The sequence below is a fragment of the Myxine glutinosa genome, chromosome 1, assembly GCF_964187855.1.
Source record: "Myxine glutinosa chromosome 1, kmMyxGlut1.1, whole genome shotgun sequence".
In the NCBI taxonomy this organism is placed as follows: domain Eukaryota; kingdom Metazoa; phylum Chordata; class Myxini; order Myxiniformes; family Myxinidae; genus Myxine; species Myxine glutinosa.
This window is the reverse complement of record NC_136261.1, coordinates 172,265,197-172,285,338: the sequence shown is the minus strand read 5'-3', so window position 1 is coordinate 172,285,338 and position 20,142 is coordinate 172,265,197. Positions and strand designations below refer to the sequence as shown.

The following is a 20,142-nucleotide window of genomic DNA, read 5'->3' as shown; positions in this document are numbered from 1 at the left end:
CTCACCCCTCCTCCTCAAAGCGTCCTCCCCGCTTCTTCCCCCTTCCAACTTTCACCTTCATCTCCCTCAACCTTCTGCCTCGCTCTTCCCCCTCGTCAAATAACACCTCACTGCGCCTCTCCCAATCACCATCAAACCTTTTGTCCGCCCCATTCTTCCCTTTCTCCAAGCTATTCTGTAATCTCTGACACACCTTCAACAGCTCTCCCTACCTCTTCCTCCTCTTCCACATCTTACCCTACCACTCCCCCCACCCTGTTCTGTATCCGATGCTCCCCCTTCCTCTTCCTTAACAGTATGGACCTCAAACATCCGGGGCCTTCGCTCAAACTTGTCTGATCTCTCCATACAGGTTGCTTCTGACAAACCGGACGTGATCTGCTTAACAGAAACTTTCCTCCTTCATGATGTCTCTGATTCCTTGGTATCTCTCCCAGGTTACTCCCTCCTCCGGTATGATAGACCTGAGCCTCATCCTGGAGGTGGGGTTGCTATCTTTATAAAAAACTCTTCCTCACTCGCCCTGCACTGCCCTCTCTCCACCTCACCCCCAGGAATACCTTTGGCTACGGCTTCCCCTTCGCTCCCACCTTTTGTTCATATGTGTGTTGTACCGTCCACCAAACGGTGATGACTCCATCTACATCTCGCTGTCTGAGAATATGGACCAACTTCTATCTACCCATCCCAACTCTCTCTTCCTCATATGTGGTGATTTCAACTGTCACCATGCCAGTTGGCTGGGTGTGGGTACCTCTCTCACCAGCCATGGCTCTTCAGCAAAGGACTTCTGTGACTCACTGGGACTGACACAATCTGTCAATTTCCTGACCCGGATTTCAGTCAACGGAGCATCTTCTCTTCTGGACTTGGTTATGACTAACTTCCCTGAAAATGTCTGCTGCTCTTCTTCTGCTCCAATCGGCTCTTCTGATCATGTGCTTGTTAAAGTGGACATCTCTCTGACCATTCTCAGAGAGCCTCCTCAGCGTCGACGAGTCTGGCATTTCACTCAGGCCAACTGGCACGGTCTTCAAGCAGCCATCAATCATCTGGACTGGTCTCCCATCTCTACCGCCTCTGACATCAACTCATCCTGGGAATTCTTCCAAAGTAAATTGCTCTCTCTCATGCACAGATTTATCCCATCTCGTCTTCAGTTGTCATACCCTTCCTCCCGTCCATGGTACACGGAATCTTGTGGTGAGGCTATTGCCCAGAAACAACTTGCTTTCGTCTCCTGGAAAGCAAATCCAACGGAAGGAAATCTCATTTCCTTTCACAAAGCCCGAAACAAGTGTGTGTCCACCCTCAGGAGAGCCAGGAAACAATATCTCTCCGTTCTCAGGACCGAACTCTCTTATCTGTCTCCCTCTTCCAAATCCTGGTGGCATCTGGTCAAATCTGTTTCTGGTGTTTGTTCCCCCTCCATCCCCTCCCTCACCTCAAATGGCCGTACACGGCTGACTCCGCACGTGAAAAAGCTGAATGCCTCAACTCTGTGTTTGCCTCTAAATCTTGTGTCCCAAACCCATCCCTCTCTGTACCCACCGTACCCAGTCGTACCCAGCTGCTCCTGGACTCTGTGTCCTTTCCTCCTGACAAGGTGGAAAAGTTTCTGTCAACCCTCGAGTCGGATTCTGCAACTGGACCTGACGGCATCAGCCCACGGGTCCTAAAATCCTATTCTTCCGCTCTTTCACTCCCTCTCTCTGTTCTCTTCACCCTCTCTTTTGCTCAAGGTCATCTTCCATCTGCTTGGAAATCTGCCAACATCACCGCTTTGCACAAAAAAGGTGCAAAAACAGATCCCAGCAACTACAGACCAATCAGCCTTCTCCCAATTATCAGCAAAGTCATGGAATCCATCATTGCTTCAGATATGAAATCTTTCCTCTTCTCCAATGGCTTGATCTCTGATCATCAATTTGGTTTCAGACCTGGACACTCTACTCTGGACATGCTGCTTCTGCTTTCTCAACAATGGATGGAGGTCCTCAATGCCAAACAGGAAATTAGAGCAGTCTCCCTTGACATATCACGTGCCTTTGATACGGTCTGGCACCCCCGCTCTGCTCACCAAACTCTCCTCTTTTGGTATCCATGGAAATCTCCATGCATGGCTGGCGGACTTCCTCTCTAGTCGTAGTCAACGTGTGGCCCTGAATGGGTTTCTCTCATCTCCTCTTCCTGTTCAGGCTGGAGTTCCACAAGGCAGTGTTCTGGGCCCTGTGCTTTTTCTGGTCTTCATCAATGATCTCTCTGACTCTCTTGAAAATCCTCTGTATCTCTTTGCTGATGACTACTCTCTGTCGCTCCATTCTTCATCCCTCAGATCGGCAGTCTGCAGCCTCCTCACTCTCTGCAGACCTGGACAAAATCACAGACTGGGCAAACAAGTGGAACATGTCTTTCAATCCTGACAAATCTCACACTCTTACGATGTCTCTCCGAAAAGACCGACTGGACAACCCTCCCATCCACTTTCTGAATAATCCTCTCCAAGAAGTTCGGTCACTCAAGCTTTTTGGTCTCACTATCTGCCATGATCTTTCCTGGGAAAACCACATTTCAAATCTGGCCTCCAAAGCCAGTCGCCGACTGGGCATCCTCCGTCGTGCGAAGTCCTTCCTTGGCACACCTGAGCTCCTCACCACATACAAGGCTTTCATCTGCAGCTCAATGGAATACTGCTCTCCTCTCTGGGCTGGTGCTCCTGCCTCACACCTAGCTCGTCTTCACACTGTTGAAACCAAAGCATTCAGAATCATTGGAATCTCCCGCGATGAAGCTAACTCCAAGGGCCTCTCACTCACACACCGCAGGCAGGTTGGTGGTCTTTCCGTCTTCTACCGACTCCTCTCTGGCCTTGCCCCCCCCCCCCCCCCCAGCTCTCTCTGGGCTCTGTTCCACAAATATTCCTGCAGGTCGCACAAGATTGCCTGCAACCCTCTTATGGTCAAACTGCCAAAATCAAGACTCTCTGCTCACATTCACTCCTTCATTCCTCTTTTCTCCCGCCTCTGGAACAAACTCTCTCACTCTCTTCAATCCCACTCCACCCTCCAGGTCTTTAAAACAGCTGTTCACCACCATCTCTTATCTTCCCCCATCCAAAACCTTGATCTTTTCTACCCCCGCTAATTTCACCCCAATTCCACTTTTTTGAAATACCAACTTCTGTCCTGGAAGTCCTTGGTGTCCTTGTGTTTTATACTTCTCCCTCCCCCCCCCCCCCCTTCCCACGCCTCCTCCCCCCAAGCCCTCTCCCTTCCACACATCTCCCTGCTCTCAAATGTTGTGTTTGTGTACTTCCCCTTCTCTCCCCATCTTGTCTTCCGCTCCCTCTTTTTATATATTTTGTTTGTCTGGTTGATTTGTTTGTGAAGTAAATGTTAGCTCTTTCACGAGCCTCGATTCAGTATACAAAAAAAAAAGAAAAAAAAGAATCCATGTTGTTGTGTTGTACTGTATTGTTATGTGTTTTGGGGCATGGCATGAATGTAGTTCAGTCTAAACAAGCTACGCTCCATCCGCTGACCTTGGGAGTGTGAGCGGGGGAGATCACACAAACAAATGTTGTAAATTAAAATTGTGTCCTGAATGTATCGATTCATTTTAATCGACATATTTTCAACAATTTAGAATCCCATGTCACTTCCGGTGCTAAAAGAACCAAGTTCAATATCTCACAAATGTCATTTGTTTTCATAAAATACTTTTGTGATTGCAAACCTTCCTTGAAAAAAAAGTTATTCTCGAAAATGTTTCATATAGCTGGTGTTGGGTTAACCGTTAAGGTGGTTGGCTTAAGATCTTAAGGCCCTGAGTTCAAGCCACCGCCATGCCAAAATAACAACAGGTGCATTGACTCAGCACGATAACCTTCTGAGGTCGGCCAAACAAGTGCCAGCTCGCTGAGAAAAGGGAGCTTCGGAGTGGTGACCTATCCAGCATTGTGCCTCAGCATCCCTATGAGTCCAAGAGTATGAGGAGAATCATCTATCCAAAAAGTTTCATAACAGGGCCTTACAGTTTTATATCATACAAGGCATTTTTACCCGTCAGTTCGCTGACGGCTTTAATCAAAAGACGGCATGTTGTACTTCACAAACATTCTGTTCTATTCACTCGACCATTTGCCCAAGGTCATCTTCCATCTGCTAAGAAAGGCGCGTGCGATTTGCACTTCTGGAAGAGGCAGAGACTTCCGGAAGACTCTTCCAGTCGTTCGATTTGGACTCTTCTCTTCTCAGAAGCTCTTCTGCCTCTTCCGTTATCCAGCAGAAGAGGCGGTTAGAAGAGGAATAGGAAGAGGCGGAAGAGGCGGAAGAGAAGAGGTTATACTTACGCAGCAAAACTTGCAAGTGAAAACAATCTGGATATTTGCATCAACTTGTGATGTAGTGTCATCTTTGTCTAATTCTTCCATCATTAGCGTGAGTAATACATGTTTGGCCGCCATCTTGCTTCTCTTCTGCCTGTTCGGCACAAAGCAATCTTCTGGAAGAGGCTTCTGTCTTCGGAAGAGACCAAATCGCACGCGCCTAAAGTCAGCTAACATTAACATCATCAGCCAACTTCTTCTTCTTTAACGGCCACAATTATTCCCACATTCTTGTGGGGTTGGCCAGGAAAGCTTGGCTCAAGTCTTTCATGAGCCAGCTGCCCAGGCCTGACGTTCCAATAAGGTTAGGGCCAAAAATTGGAATTTGGCCAGGGTGCCGGTGATAGCTTGCCCACTCTTCTTAAAGGACACTGGGGGATCTTCTTTGACGTTACACCATCAATTCCATGCATCTTAACAACACCTCAATTTCATTCCCCAGTAAAATCACCTGAATGTCAAGTGCAATCCAACCATATCAATACCCATGCCAATCCTCTACCTCCATGCAATAGTATATTGGCGGTCTCTTTGCTTTACATACCACAATTCGTGCTTCGTCTTCCAAAAAGTCTTCATCTTCTGGGCCTGCAATGAGAGGAATTTGATTTTCCTGCGAGTTCATCTCCATTGTATCCTCCTGAAAGCAACAAATCGCAATCAGACCAAGATATATTATGCAGTTATGTTAAAGAGGTTGAAAATATTTGCAATTGTTGAAACTCTTTTAAGTTTTATATTTTTCTGAAATATACTATTAAATCAATCTCACAGGATATATCTACCTTTGAGATTTTCCTGTACAGTAATACCTCGCTTAACACTCAGGATGCTTTCCTGGAAAAGAGAGCGTGAATCGAAAATGCTCTGCTCCTACTCTTCCTGCATGGCAGCGGTGGGAGACGAAGTGGGAGGAGGCTCATCCTGCCGCAACAAGAAAGCAGATTTAGTAAACAGCTATGATTGGCTCAGAGCATGTGTATACAGTAATAAAAAAAAACAATGGTGGTGAGTGCATTTACTTTGGGGAGTGCTCCATGTTATGGATTTTCTTCATTTATTACTTGCAAAATCGAAGATTTTCCAAGTATATTGGTCGGTTCGTTTGTGGTTCTGTCTGTTTGTTTGTTTGTTTGTCACCGGCCTACAGGTCATAATTCTAAACCGATCGTCAAGAAACTTCACCAAGTTGTATAGGTCATCCCAATTGAGAAGCCTATTGTTTTGGGGTCAAAATGTCATAAGATCAACATAGGCCAAAGGTCACCAACGTTGTCAAATTTCTAAAATCCTCAATTTTCATCCGATTGACTTGAAATTTGAAGAGGATTTGCATATCTGGTCACTGAATTCAACCACCAAGTATATTTGAGGTCAACATCAGCCAATTTCTAAAATCCTCAATTTTCATACAATTGACTTGAAATTTGAAGAGGATTTGCATATCTGGTCACTGAATTCAACCACCAAGTATATTTGAGGTCAACATAGGCCAAAAGGTCAACATAGGCCAAAAGGTCAACATAGGCCAAAAGGTCAACATAGGCCAAATTTCTAAAATCCTCAATTTTCATCCAATTGACTTGAAATTTGAAGATGACTTGCATATCTGGTCACTGAATTCAACCACAAATTATATTTTAGGTGAACATAGGCCAAAAGGTCAACATACCCCGAATTTCTAAAATCACAAATTTTCAGTTGATTGACTTGAAATTCGAAGAGGATTTACATTTATGGTCACTGAATTCAACCACCAACTATTTTTGAGGTCAACATAGGCCAAAAGGTCAACATAGGCCAAGTTTTTAAAATCCTCAATTTTCATCCGATTGACTTGAAAATTGAACAGCATTTGCACATTGAGTCACTAAATAGGGAAACTAACTTTTTGAGGTCAAAAGGTCAAAGGTCAACTCAAGGTCAACCTTACAAAATCATCATTTTTCATCTGAAAAATCGTCACTTTTATTCCTGTTGACCCGAGCTTTGATCAAGATTGTCAATTTTAATCTTGATGAAATGGACAATTTGCTGTATCAATGGAATTTTTTTTCTTGGGGGTGGGGGTGCGGATTTTGCAAGTATCGTGCTCTACATGACGTCTTCTTGTTTTTTTATTTTTTTTAAGTAAAAATGTTCTGCAGGAAAAAGCACTCTATCACGAATCAGCATTCTATGGGGCAGTGTTAAGTGAGGTATTACTATACTCATAATATCTGCTCCCCCCTGGGAGTGAAATATGGTGTCAATACCTCCTCCATCCGGCAGGGGTCACTGGTTAAACAACTTGCACTATCTTCCACATGTACTATACAGCGGAAAACAGAGAGTCGTCTCCCCACCATCACAGGAGGGGGTGGGTGTGCGGGTGGAGGATTGAGTTTGTGCCCATGACCTGACACCGAGTACTCTGAGAGCATGTGTGCAAAATTCTGTGGAGGTCAGCCAAGCCATTTTCAATACATAAGGTTCAGACATACATACCCCCATACGTATAGAAAATTTCCATATTTTAGTATGATAAATAATGATCGAAATTAACAACATCTTACGCAAATCATGCAATATACGGGTTTCAGGAACATATTATTCAAAACATCAAAAAAATGAAGAACAAAATAAAACAACAAGCAAGAGAGGGGTCACACAGGCACTGTGCAAGGACTGTCATCTAGAAACAAAAACTTCTACAGTGATAATTGTCACTATTATATACTTAGCATTGATGCCAAAATATATTTGTTTATTTTGGTAGAGAGAGAAAATAGTAAACAAAGGTTACTGATAAAGAAGAGGCAATTTGGTTGATTAAGGAATATAATAAAAATCAAGAAACATTCCATTCGTGAAAGAACTTAAAGTAGAGTATAGTTTTTTTCATAAATAAATGATACAATCTAACATATTCTGATGCCTAATTGTTACGGATTCGTCACTTCCATTGTTGTGGTTTTCATCCACTGTAAATATTTTTGATTCCATGTATTATTATTATCGTTGTTTGAGGGAAATAGCAATTATTATTGTCAAAAGGTAAAAAGGTTAATGTTTTAAATGAAACCGGAACCGGACGAAGAGGAAGAGGAGAAAAAGAAGGCGGAGTGAGTGGAGTCGGAGAAGAAGCATAGGTTTTGCGGTGAATTTTGCATAGGTTTTGCGGTGTGAATCTGGGAAATCCAAAGGCGCCCTCCAGGCGACTGGGAAATCACACCCTCGGGTATGGACGTTCCACGGCCCACAGTCGGCGAACCTCGGATTCACCCTCAAAATCCGCGTTGCACACACACACACCAGATAAACATCTGAAAGCGGTGAAAACGGCTGACAAAGCAAAGAAACTTTGCTCGATGCGCAAAGCGCGCGAGTCAAAATGGCCGACGGCCCGTTCTCGAGACGTAACGGCCCTTCGATGATTCTCTTCGGAATTAATCGCAAAACGTGACACGCAGGTTGATCTGTCACAGCGATAACAACTCTGTCGCAGGAATCCCTTTCCTGGGAAACCCAACGTTCACTCGTGACTGTCGTTCGCCAATGTTCGCTCCAGACCGCAAAACCTATGCTTCTTCTCCGACTCCACTCACTCCGCCTTCTTTTTCTCCTCTTCCTCTTCTTCTTCGTCCGGTTCCGGTTTCATTTAAAACATTAACCTTTTTACCTTTTGACAATAATAATTGCTATTTCCCTCAAACAACAATAATAATTTTACACGGAATCAAAAATGTTTACAGTGGATGAAAACCACAACAACGGAAGTGACGAATCCGTAACACTAATCTATGATATGAAAATCATTGACATGGGTATTGCTTTGAATGGATACGTGCATTTGCCCCAAATTTGCTATGCAGAATTATTATCACACGAGAACATCACAATAAAAACTCTTCAATTCTTAATCAAGTTGATATAAAAAGATTGGCATACGGCCACTTACAGCGAGCTCAGAGTAGCGTGACGTATGGCACACGTTATGCGGAGAAGTGTTGTCTTTACATAAATCAATCACTGAAGTAAATTCATCACGTATATGCTGCACAAATATTTTTCATATATACATATAATTGTATTTATGATTTCGTATTATGTGTTTCCGCATTTGGCGCAACGTGGGTTATAAGCAATTGGTGTTTGACAGGTGTTAGGCGATGATCGAGGAAGTACTTATTTCCAATATAATTACCTCTGCCACCAAAAGTGGATGGAAATCATGTTTACACCTCTGTCCATTTGTTTGTTTGTCTGTCTGTGAACAAAATATCTAAAAAAAATTGTGTAAGGATACAGCCAAAATTTGGTTGAGATGCTGGGTATGTGACACTGTTAAAATGAATAGATTTTGGTGAAGAACCGGATCCGGATCTGAGAATTTTTAAGTGATTATTTACCATTAAGAGATAGGGCAAAAACGATATATAGAACAATATTTCAAAAGGTTGTGGACGTTTTCGGATGAAACTGGGTGGACAGGTTGGTTGTGCGACAAAGACAAATTGATTTGATTTTGATGAGGATCTCATTACGGATCCGATATGACCATTTTTTTTTTCATTATAACTGATTCTTCAGCATTGAGTGATACTGCCAAAAACTATATAGAGCATGATATTTCAAAAAGTTGTGGATGACATGACAAAACTAGGTGGATGAGTTGGTTAGGTGACAAGAACAAGCCGATTACATTTTGGTTCATGCCGGATCCAGATCTGACCTATCAGGGGATACAAAATGTAAATTGTTCAATCTGGCAGAGGAGCTTTTTAAGCTCTCGACTGAGCTTTTTAAAGCATGAGCAGCCGTGATGTTTGGCTAATGCCGATTGGATGCGCCTTTCGCTTCTCATTCCTTCTGACGGTGGAGGGGAACATTGACGTGACCCTCACCCCTCGCTTCTCGTTCCTTCTGACAGTGAGAGGGGAACATTGCCTCATCCACATGCATGTTAATGTGTGGACAGGAGGTGGAGAGGATAGAAACACAAAGACAGATTACAAATGGGAAACAATTTAGAGGATTCGAGTGGTGGGATGCTGGGGAGGGAGACACATACAGAAGGACAGGAGGATTTCAAGTCGTAAGAAAAGGAAATTGGTCTGTGTGTGGGATTTTTTTTTAAAGTCGAAATTTGTCAAAAGTAAAACAAGGTGGTGATATCCAGAAGTCCATTTACATCAACTGGGATTCCTGGAGAATTACACCTGCCCAGGTATTCATTGTCTGGACTGGAAACAAACTTAGATAGTAGATCAGACAAAGATGAAAAGCCTAAAACCTGGAACAGACATAAAAAATAAGGTTGATGACACCTGTATGGTACACGATAAAGATTTTGACAATGAACAATGTTGGATGTAAAATATTACGCTGATAGGGAAATGTGGACATGTGGATAAAAAATATGTGGATGTGGAAATGTGGATAAAATGTGCCTTACCCAAAATCCAACATTAAGAGAAAAGGTAGACAGGTTTATTGAATAAAAACTCATAGTTGCTAAATGAAGACTGGGTCTTGGCGATCCAGCATAAGACACACAGTGTAATAAATCATTTTTTTAAAGCTTTCAAGCTCAGATGACGTCAAGATTGAGGAGCAAATAAAAAGACTAACTGATAAGTCAAATAACACAATCATAACGTTTAAAAGCAGAAGAGTATATTCTAAAGTAGTTGATTACATTTGGTTGGGTTGTTTGTTTCAACTTTAAAATGATACGGGTTACGAATAGTTTTACCTGTCATCGTTTTTCGGTCAAGATATGTGAGAATTATTCCTTTGAAAATAAAGCTGGTGCCAATCTCGTGAATGCTTTCAAACAAATAGTTAGAAAAAACAAAAACAGGCCTGTGGACCGACGAAGGAATGCAATTACATAACAGAAAGTTGATGAATGTTCTTAAAAGTAAACAACATCTAATTACACAGCGCTTGAAAATGAAAGGAAAGCCGTTGTTATCGAGCGTTGTAATTGTACTTTGAAGGAGCAGCTTCAAAGTAATTATCGAGAAAATTATGAAGCTGGTGAATCAAAAAGGGTTTTCTATTATCAGTACTAGCAGAGTACCCACCACCCACCCTCTGGGTGGATAGAGTTTGCACATTACCTGCTGAAAACATTATAGTGTGTGTTTTGCAAGAAGACCATAGATGTCCGTGTGGTGTGCGTCCAAAAGTTTATTTATAGTGTAAAGGGTCTAAAGATCTAAATGGCATGTTCCAACAGTAGTTAGGGTCTGAAGGGTCGAAACGGTCTAATCTCTGAAGGATGTAAATGACGAAAGGGGTCAAAAGGTGTCTAAAGGGATCTAAAGTGTCTAAAAATATATAAGCAGTCTAAAGGTCTAAAGCTCTAAATGGTCAAGGGCCCAAGCATTCTAAAGGGGTCTATTAAAGATTTCTAACATATCTAAAGGGTCTGACAGGTGTAAGGGGTCTAAAGTGAGTCAAGGGACATATGGGGTGTTTATGTCTAAAGAGTCTGTGGGGTCTAAAGGGTCTGTGGGGTCTAAAGGGTCTCAAAAGTGGTCTAAAGAGTATAAAAGGTCTAAATGGTGAATGGGTCTACAGGTGTCAAACATGGTCTATAGGGTCTAACGGGTTATGTCGGGTTCTTGGGTTTCTTAGGGGTTTTAAGGAGTCCTTGGTGTTTTAAGGGTCTTCACGTTCTAAATGGTCTAAAGGTATAAAGGGGTCTAAAGGTATATAGGGCGCTAGGGGTCTAAAAAATGTTAATGTCTAACAGTGTCGAAAGGTTCTAAAATGTCAAAAGGATCTTAAAGGGTCTTCAAAGGTCTCAGGGGTGTGAGCAGTCTAAAAGGTATGTTCCAATATATAGTACAGAATTAAGAGAAAGAGTCATGTGGGTTTATGGCTGGACATACACTTGCTCCATTATAGTAGACGAGCTGAATGCACCCGGCATTGCTCGGGTTCTTTTTGAATGAATTTAATCTTCTGTACATAGGTCTGACGCGAGCCCAGTATCAGTTAGTGCTCAACGATTCCTTGTTCTTTCTTCTGTTGGGCCCCGCGAGAGAGAATTTTGAAAGCATGCGTTGCAATCAGTCAGATATTCCTATTAAGTGCATAAGTTGTACTTCAAGAGAATTTTGAAAGAAGAAGAAGATTTATTGCGAAATGGGCCCAGACCGGCCGAGGTGGCCTGGACCGGCCTCGCCACCTAGCCTATAACCTTCCCGGGGCCCATCCCAACATTTTTTGTTTCAGAGGTTTCCTCCTATCGTTCACCGTTCAGGAGACTAGCGCGTGCAAACAAACAAATAAACAAACAAAAACTTTCTTTTATATACAGTGCATTCAGAAAGTATTCAGACCCCTTCACTTTTTTCACATTTTGTTATGTTGCAGCCTTATGCTGAAATCGTTTAAATTCATTTTTCCCTCGTCAATTTTCACTCAATACCCCACAATGACAAATAGAAAACAGGATTTTAGAAACTTTTGCAAATTTATTAAAAAGAAAAAACTGAAATATCACATTGACATAAGTATTCATACCCTTTGCCATGACACTTGAAATTTAGCTCAGGTGCCTCCCATTTCTCTTGATCATCTTTGAGATGTTTCTACACCTTTGAGATGTTTCTACACCTTTATTGGAGTCCACCTGTGGTAAATTCAATTGATTGGACATGATTTGGAAAGGCACACACCTGTCTATATAAGGTCTCACAGCTGACAATGCATATCAGAGCAAAAACCAAGCCATGAGGTCGAAGGAACTGCCTGCAGAGCTCAGAGACAGGATTGTGTCGAGGCACAGATCTGGGCAACCCTACAAAAAAATCTCTGCTGCATTGAAGGTCCCAAGAACATAGTGGCCTCCATAATCCTGAAATGGAAAAAGTTTGGAACAACCAGGACTCTTCCTAGAGCTGGCCGCCCGGCCAAACTGAGCAATCGGGGGAGAAGGGCCTTGGTAATAGAGGTGACCAAGAACCCGATGGTCACTCTGGCTGAGCTCCAGAGATCCTGTGTGGAGATGGGAGAAACTTCCAGAAGGACAACCATCACTGCAACACTCCACTGATCTGGGCTTTATGGCAGAGTGGCCAGACGGTAGCCTCTCTTCAGTGAAAGACACATGAAAGCCCGTTTGGAGTTTGTCAAAAAGCACCTAAAGGACTCTCAGACTGTGAGAAACAAGATTCTGAAAAATGACCTTCTTTCTTCTATTGATTATATTATAGATTGATTAAAAGGATATTTAAAAAAACACTTTTGTGCACATGGACTAAATTGCATCAATGAAGGTGAAGATGAGAAATAAAATAGCCCCGAGTGGGATGACGGTCATCTCATGCATGCATACACCGGATGGACAAACACTGTTCCAGATAGATAGATAGATAGATATATATATATATATATATATATATATATATATATATATATATATATATATATATATATATATATATATATATTGTTACAGACGCGGATTAAAGATGTTATTTTACCGAGCGGTTTGGTATTACCGCGTCCGAACAGTTACTCCCCGATTAGAACCCGATCCCGCCTGACGTTGACCAGATCGCACCACAGATATTCAATCGGGAAACCTCTAAAGCGACCGAAAGAGAATGAAAAGAGAAGAAGACAGAGTACGGAGGAAGAACAGATTTATTATACACACACAAGCAATGGATGGAAGAAGCAGTCACACAGCGAATCGTTAACTTACACTATTCATTTTACTTAACCCCAAGACAACGAGTAGGACAGACGACGTTCACACTTACACGGGGGATATTGCAGGCAGGTAGGGCTTGAGGTGGATTGCTGGAGAGGGAGGAGGGCCGGAGGCAGCAGCTCTCAATTCCTCGCGGTTTTTGGCGGGAAAACCCTTCGTCGCGTATCCGCTGCCGATGCTTTAGACGTCACGCGCTGGCTCGGGCACACCTGCTCCTCTCCTTCTGGTGGAGCCGTCTCCCTCCTTTCAGCGCGTCTCTCCAAAGCTGGTTTCCTTTCCGAGTACCTCTCCTCTTTGGCTTGGAGCGTTTCGCATCTCACCGCTCCTCTTGGTGCCGCCTCTTCGCTCCTCTCCCAGGTCATCTGGTGAAGCAGTCCCTTACAGTCGCTTTTATAACTCGGGGCGGAATCAAGCCGCCGGCTGCGAGGGCACGCCTACCGGGTCGCTCACCGCGGTGCTGATTGGCCATGCGACCCTCTGGCTCACTCCTCCCCTCTATGACGAGGTGGAGACACGCCTTTCTTCTCCGAGATTAGCACATGGGCAATGGCGGCTTGCGGGATTGAACACAACTCGCACCCTTTTGAAAGGAACTTTGGAGAGCGGAGATGTTTGGGGAAATTGCAAGGGCCTACGCTTATTTTGTTTGATACAATGCAAAGTCAATCTAGTGGGAAACACATATTTAGCCTACATAGAATAAGGAAATACACTATTTAAAAAGATATATCGTGGCCTGCGTGTAAGTTTCATGGAATTAACTAGGAGGACGGCTGCGACCATTATTTACATTACCAGGGTGTTACCATACTTTTGTAACGTTCACATTGTAACGTTTTCACATTCGTTACACTTCCTCCAAAATTGTTACACTTCTCAAAAAACCGTTACACTTCTCAAAACCGTTACAATATATATATATATATATATATACATATACATACATATATATATATATATATATATATATATATATATATATATACATATATATACATATACATATATATACATATATATATATATATATATATATATATATATATATATATATATATATATATATATATATATATATATATATATATATATATATATATATATATATATATATATATTAGCTTGGCTCGGCTCACGCGTCGTTACTGAGGCACGGGCTTATTTTAGCTGAGGATGACTGTACCTGAGTTGCTGTGTTGTCATGATTTACACCAATCATAATACAAACAATTATTTTGCACAAATGTATTTGTTGTGATATTACATTATTATAGGCAATTTAGGTTGAAGATTTAGGTTGAATGTTTTTTTTTCAAGAAAGAACCCCTCAGCACATACATAGGGGAGGAGTAGGTGCAGACTGAAAAATTTGGGACGATTACACCTCACCACCACATAATTCAAAACACCTCACCACCAAGTAATTCAAAACACCTCACCACCACGTAATTCAAAACACCTTACCACCAAGTAATTCAAAACACCTCACCACCAAGTAATTCAAAACACCTCACCACCAAGTAATTTAAAACACCTCACCTCCAAGTAAAAACACCTCACCACCAAGTAATTCAAAACACCTCGCAGCCATAAAACATGTAATAAAAACACCTCACCACCAAGTAATTTAAAACACCTCACCACCAAGTAATTCAAAACACCTCACAACCAAGTAATTCAAAACACCTCACCACCAAGTAATTTAAAACACCTCACCTCCAAGTAAAAACACCTCACCACCAAGTAATTCAAAACACCTCGCAGCCATAAAACACGTAATAAAAAAACCTCACCACCACGAAATTGAAAACACCTCACAGCCATAAAACACGTAATAAAAAAACCTCACCACCACGAAATTGAAAACACCTCGCAGCCATAAAACACGTAATAAAACACGTCACAGCCATAAAACACGTTATAAAAACACCTCACAGCCATAAAACAGTTCATAAAAACACCTCACAGCCACGAAATTAAAAACACCTCACCACCACATCATTTAAAAACACCTCACCACCAAGTAATTCAAAACACCTCACCACCACGTAATTCAAAACACCTCATCACTACATAATTAAAAACATGTCACCACCACGTAATTCAAAACACCTCACCACCATGTGATTTAAAAACACCTCACCACCACATCATTTAAAAACACCTCACCACCACATAATTCAAAATACCTCACCAACACGTGATTCAAAACCACCACAACGTTATTAAAAACACTTCACAACCACGGAAACAAAAGTTTGAGGGAGTCGTTAAGTGACAACACAGACAACTGCCCAGATGTGTAGATATCTATCTATAATTCCAGTAATCTCTGTGTGTTTGTTTGTACGTTTGTACGTTTGTACGTTTGTCTGTGACCGCTGTTTCTCGACAACCACGGGTCCGATATACTTGCAACTTGCCAGGTATATTGCTGGGGACCCGAGGATGTGCCTTTTCAAGGTTTGAAATTAATCGGACAAGTACTTACCGAGCTATGGCGATTTAGCCGTTCGCCGTTCGCTTTGGCGTTGCGAATGGACCAAACCATTGCATGTAAATAGAGGGGGGGGTTCTGTGGTCGTTGCGAATGGACCAAACCATTCATGTAAATAGAGGGGGGGGGTTCTGCCACGTGGTTTCAAAGTTTTTTTTTTGTTGTTGTTGTTTGCACGCATGTTTTTTTGCACCCACGTACGGGCACGCCCTAGGATGTTTACACACACACACCCCTACACAAATTTTTTTTTTTTTTTTTTTGGCAAGGAACGGGCACCCACGTACGGGCACGTCCTAGCTTATATATAGTACGGGCATGCCCTAGTATAGATAAATGACTGTACCCGAGTTGCCGTTTTGTCATGGTTTAAACCAATCATAATTCAAACAATTATTTTGAACAAATGCATTTGTAATATACGTGATATTGTGGCGGACACAAAAGCCCACTGGCGTGGTGACATCATTCCACGCACCAAGTGGGCGGTGGCCACGCCCGAGGGGTAGGCGTGGCCTCATGATATACCCCGGGCGACCAGCCCGGAGGAGGACAGTGTTACAGTGTAGTCTTACAATAAAGACGTTTATATGTTACCGCTTGTCCGCTTCCTCCTTGCTCACAAGCAGCGCGCGTAACGCCGCGCTTTACTGGTGACCCTCGACGTTGGATCTGCCGGAGCGATCCTTCCACACGCGACGCCATCGCCATGGCCGCCTTCGTCAAACTTCCGGAATTTTGGGAGGCTCAGGCCGAAGTCTGGTTCGTCCAGGCCGAAGCCCAATTTCAGCTTCGGCACCTCACCGGCGATGACACGCGCTACTGCCACGTCGTCGCCTCCCTCGGGCCCGGCACGGCCGCTCGAGTTGTGTCCGTCCTTCGCCACCCACCGGACGGCCACAAGTACGAGGCACTCAAGCGGCTACTCCTAGCCACGTTCAGCCTCACGGACGACGCACGGGCCGACCGCCTCCTGGATCTCCCCGAGCTCGGTGAGACGCGCCCGTCGGTCCGAATGGACCATATGCTGTCACTGTTAGGCGACGAAGCCCCCGGTTCGCTATTCCGGGCGCTTTTCCGTCGCCAACTTCCAGCGCAGGTTCGCCTCGCGTTGGCCGGGACCGGGCTAACGGAACCCCGAGCATTGGCGGCCGAGGCGGACAAGTACTTCGCCGCTTCGGACACGCGGGCGAGCGTTGGCGTGGCCGTCACGGCCTTCGACGCTGCTGTTCCACAGCATCATCTTCTACAGCACGCTGAGTTTCAGCAGCATGCTGATACGCACCTCGTGAACGCCGCCACGCCCCGCCCACCGCCGCGGCGAAAACCGCCACCGCGGGGAAACCCGTCGACTCCACCGGCCTGGCGGAGCCAGCCGCGCTCCTCCAGCTCCACCACCTGGTGCTGGTTCCACGCCAAGTTCGGCCACGAAGCTCGGCGGTGTCATCCGCCGTGCTCCTTCAACGGGTCGGGAAACGCCCGGGCCGGCGCTCAATTGTGGCGATGAGCGCCGGCCGTTCGAGCAGCCTGCTGTTCATAACGGACACCTTCTCCGGGCGCCGTTACCTGTGCGACACGGGAGCACAGGTGAGTGTCATTCCCGCCGGCACGTCAGACAAGCACGCCGCGGGTGGGGGCCCCGCGCTGCTTGCCGCGAACGGGACGCCCATCCGTACGTACGGAAAACGCTGCCTCTCTCTGCGGTTTGGAGGGCAGGTTTTCCGATGGACGTTCGTCACCGCCGACGTGCCCATGGCACTGCTTGGCGCGGACTTCCTGTGCGCTAATGGGCTCCTGGTCGACGTCAAGCGCAGACGGCTTGTCCAGGCCGAGACGTTCAGCTCGCTCGCATGTGCGTTGCCCAGCTCAACGAGCGGCTTGCCAAGCGGCTTGCCGAACGATTCGGTTCCGGCCACGTTGGTCTGTACGCTTCCGGCAGCGGACGCATTCACCCGCCTCCTCGCCGGCTTCCCGGCCCTCACGCGGCCCACCTTCTCGGCGGGGGCCGTCAAGCACGGGGTGGCCCATCACATCCCCACCGTCGGGCCACCGGTCTACGCCCGGGCACGCCGCCTCGAGCCGACGAAGCTGGCGGTGGCAAAAGCGGAGTTCGCTACCCTGGAGCGACTCGGCATCGTTCGGCGCTCAGAGAGCGCTTGGGCGTCGCCGCTGCACATCGTGCCGAAGCCCGGCGGGGGATGGCGACCGTGCGGGGACTATCGCCGTCTCAATGACGCCACGACTCCCGACCGCTACCCCGTCCCCCACATTCAGGACTTTTCCGCCCGTTTGGCGGGCAGGTCCTTCTTCTCGAAGGTGGACCTCATACGCGGCTACCATCAGGTCCCCGTCAGGCCGGAGGACGTCCCGAAGACGGCGGTCATCACGCCATTCGGACTCTTCGAGTTCCTGCGCATGCCCTTCGGTCTGAAGAATGCGGCTCAGGCGTTCCAGCGACTGATGGACAGCGTCCTGCGCGACTTGGATTTTGTCTACGTCTACCTGGACGATATCCTCGTCGCCAGCGCGTCCCGCGAAGAGCACCTACGCCACCTCCGCACGCTCTTCGAACGCCTGGGCCAGCATGGCCTGATTGTGAACCCCGCAAAGTGCCGGTTCGGCGCCGCCACAATCGATTTTCTGGGGCACCGTGTCACCAGGCACGGAGCCGTCCCCCTGCCGGCCAAGGTGGAGGCGGTGAAGGGGTTTCCGCGCCCCCGCACGATCAGAGGGCTGCAGGAGTTCCTGGGCATGGTGAACTTTTACCATCGGTTCCTGCCCCGTATCGCCCAGCTCCTGCGCCCCCTGCACGAAGCTCTCCGAGGTAAGCCGGGCAAAGGCGACGTTACCTGGACCGAGCAGATGGACACGGCGTTCACGGGCGCGAAGCTCGCCTTGGCTAACGCCACCATGCTCGCGCACCCGGCGCCCGATGCACCGATCGCCCTCACCACCGATGCCTCGGACTACGCGGTGGGCGCGGTGCACGAGCAATGGGTGCGTGGAGCTTGGCAACCGCTGGCGTTCTTTAGCCGGCAGCTTCGCCCGCCCGAACGCCGTTACAGTACCTTCGACCGCGAGTTGCTCGGACTTCACTTGGCGGTCAGGCACTTCCGCCATCTGCTCGAGGGCCGGGCGTTCACTGCCTTCGTCGACCACAAGCCGCTGATCTTCGCGATGGGCAAGGTCACCGAGCCGTGGTCGGCCCGGCAGCAGCATCACCTCTCGGCCGTGTCCGAGTACACGACGGACATCCAGCACGTCGCGGGGAAGGACAACCCGGTGGCGGATTGCCTTTCCCGGGCCGTCGCCCACGCAGTCCACCTCGGCATCGACTATGCCCGGATGGCAGCGGACCAGGCCGCTGACCCCGACGTCCAGGCCTTGCGGACCGCCGTCACGGGCCTCCGCGTCACCGAGGTGCCGTTCGACGGGGCGCGGGCGCGGCCCTCTTGTGCGACGTCTCCCTCGGGCGTCCTCGCCCCATTGTGCCCGCGGGCTGGCAGCGCCAGGTGTTTGACGCCATCCACGGCCTGTCCCACCCGGGCGCGAGGGCCTCCCAAAGGCTGATCGCCGACAAGTTCGTCTGGCATGGCCTCCGGAAGGCCGTCCGCGGCTGGGCCAGGACATGCCTCGCGTGCCAGCGCGCCAAGGTGCACCGGCACACCCAGGCCCCGTTGGCCCCGTTCACGGTGCCGGAACGCCGGTTTGACCACGTCCACGTGGACCTGGTGGGACCTCTGCCCCCCTCGCGGGGTTTCACCCACGTCCTCACCATGGTGGACCGCACCACCCGGTGGCCGGAGGCCGTGCCCTTGGCGTCGACAACGGCGGCCGATGTCGCGCAGGCTTTCATCGCCACCTGGGTCGCCCGCTTCGGCGCCCCCTCAGACATCTCATCCGACCGCGGGCCCCCAGTTCACCTCGGAGCTCTGGGGGGCGGTTGCGCAGGGTCTCGGGGTCCGGCTGCACCGAACCACGGCCTACCACCCCCAGGCTAACGGCCTGTGTGAGCGATTTCACCGCTCATTGAAGGCCGCGCTCCGGGCCACCCTCCGCGACGGCGGCTGGGTCGACAGGCTCCCCTGGGTCCTGCTGGGCCTCCGGACGGCGCCCAAGGAGGACCTGCGCGCATCCGCGGCGGAGTTGGTCTTCGGGCAACCGCTGCGGGTGCCGGGCGAGTTCCTCCCCGACTCCACGGCACCATGGTCCGCGGCACAGCAGCGCTCCGCTCTGCAAGAGACCGCCCAGAGGTTCGCCCCGGTGCCAACGGCATGCCACGGGCACCCACCGACGCACGTCGCCCCGGAGCTTCGCACGGCGGAGTACGTCTTCGTCCGCCACGATGCCCATCGGACACCACTGCGGCCCCCGTACGACGGGCCTTTCCGCGTGCTGGAGACCGGGGCGAAGCACTTCACCCTGGACATCGGCGGTACTCCTGACCGCGTTTCGGTAGACCGCCTCAAGCCGGCCCACCTCGATGTGGACCATCCACCGCCAGTGGCCCGACCCCCACGTCGGGGCCGCCCTCCTGCGGGC

General features: G+C 47.4%; 1 protein-coding gene across 11 annotated transcripts in view; it reads right to left on the bottom strand.

Annotated features, from left to right (window-relative positions):
• The window catches only part of LOC137431249 (rho guanine nucleotide exchange factor 11), a 159,714-nt gene that overhangs the window by 107,145 nt on the left and 32,427 nt on the right, over positions 1-20,142 (bottom strand). For 3 of the 11 annotated variants that reach the window (XM_078780119.1, XM_078780130.1, XM_078780146.1), the window contains exons 3-4: positions 5,200-5,311; positions 4,932-5,027 (exon numbers count right to left, since the gene is read on the bottom strand). In XM_078780119.1, coding sequence (XP_078636245.1) covers positions 4,932-5,018 — 87 coding nt within the window. In that variant the 5' untranslated portion in view covers positions 5,019-5,027; positions 5,200-5,311. Of the gene's footprint in view, positions 1-4,931; positions 5,028-5,172; positions 5,312-20,142 lie in introns of all 11 variants that reach the window. The other 8 variants (XM_078780123.1, XM_078780134.1, XM_078780151.1 and 5 more) reach the window with 3 other exon arrangements.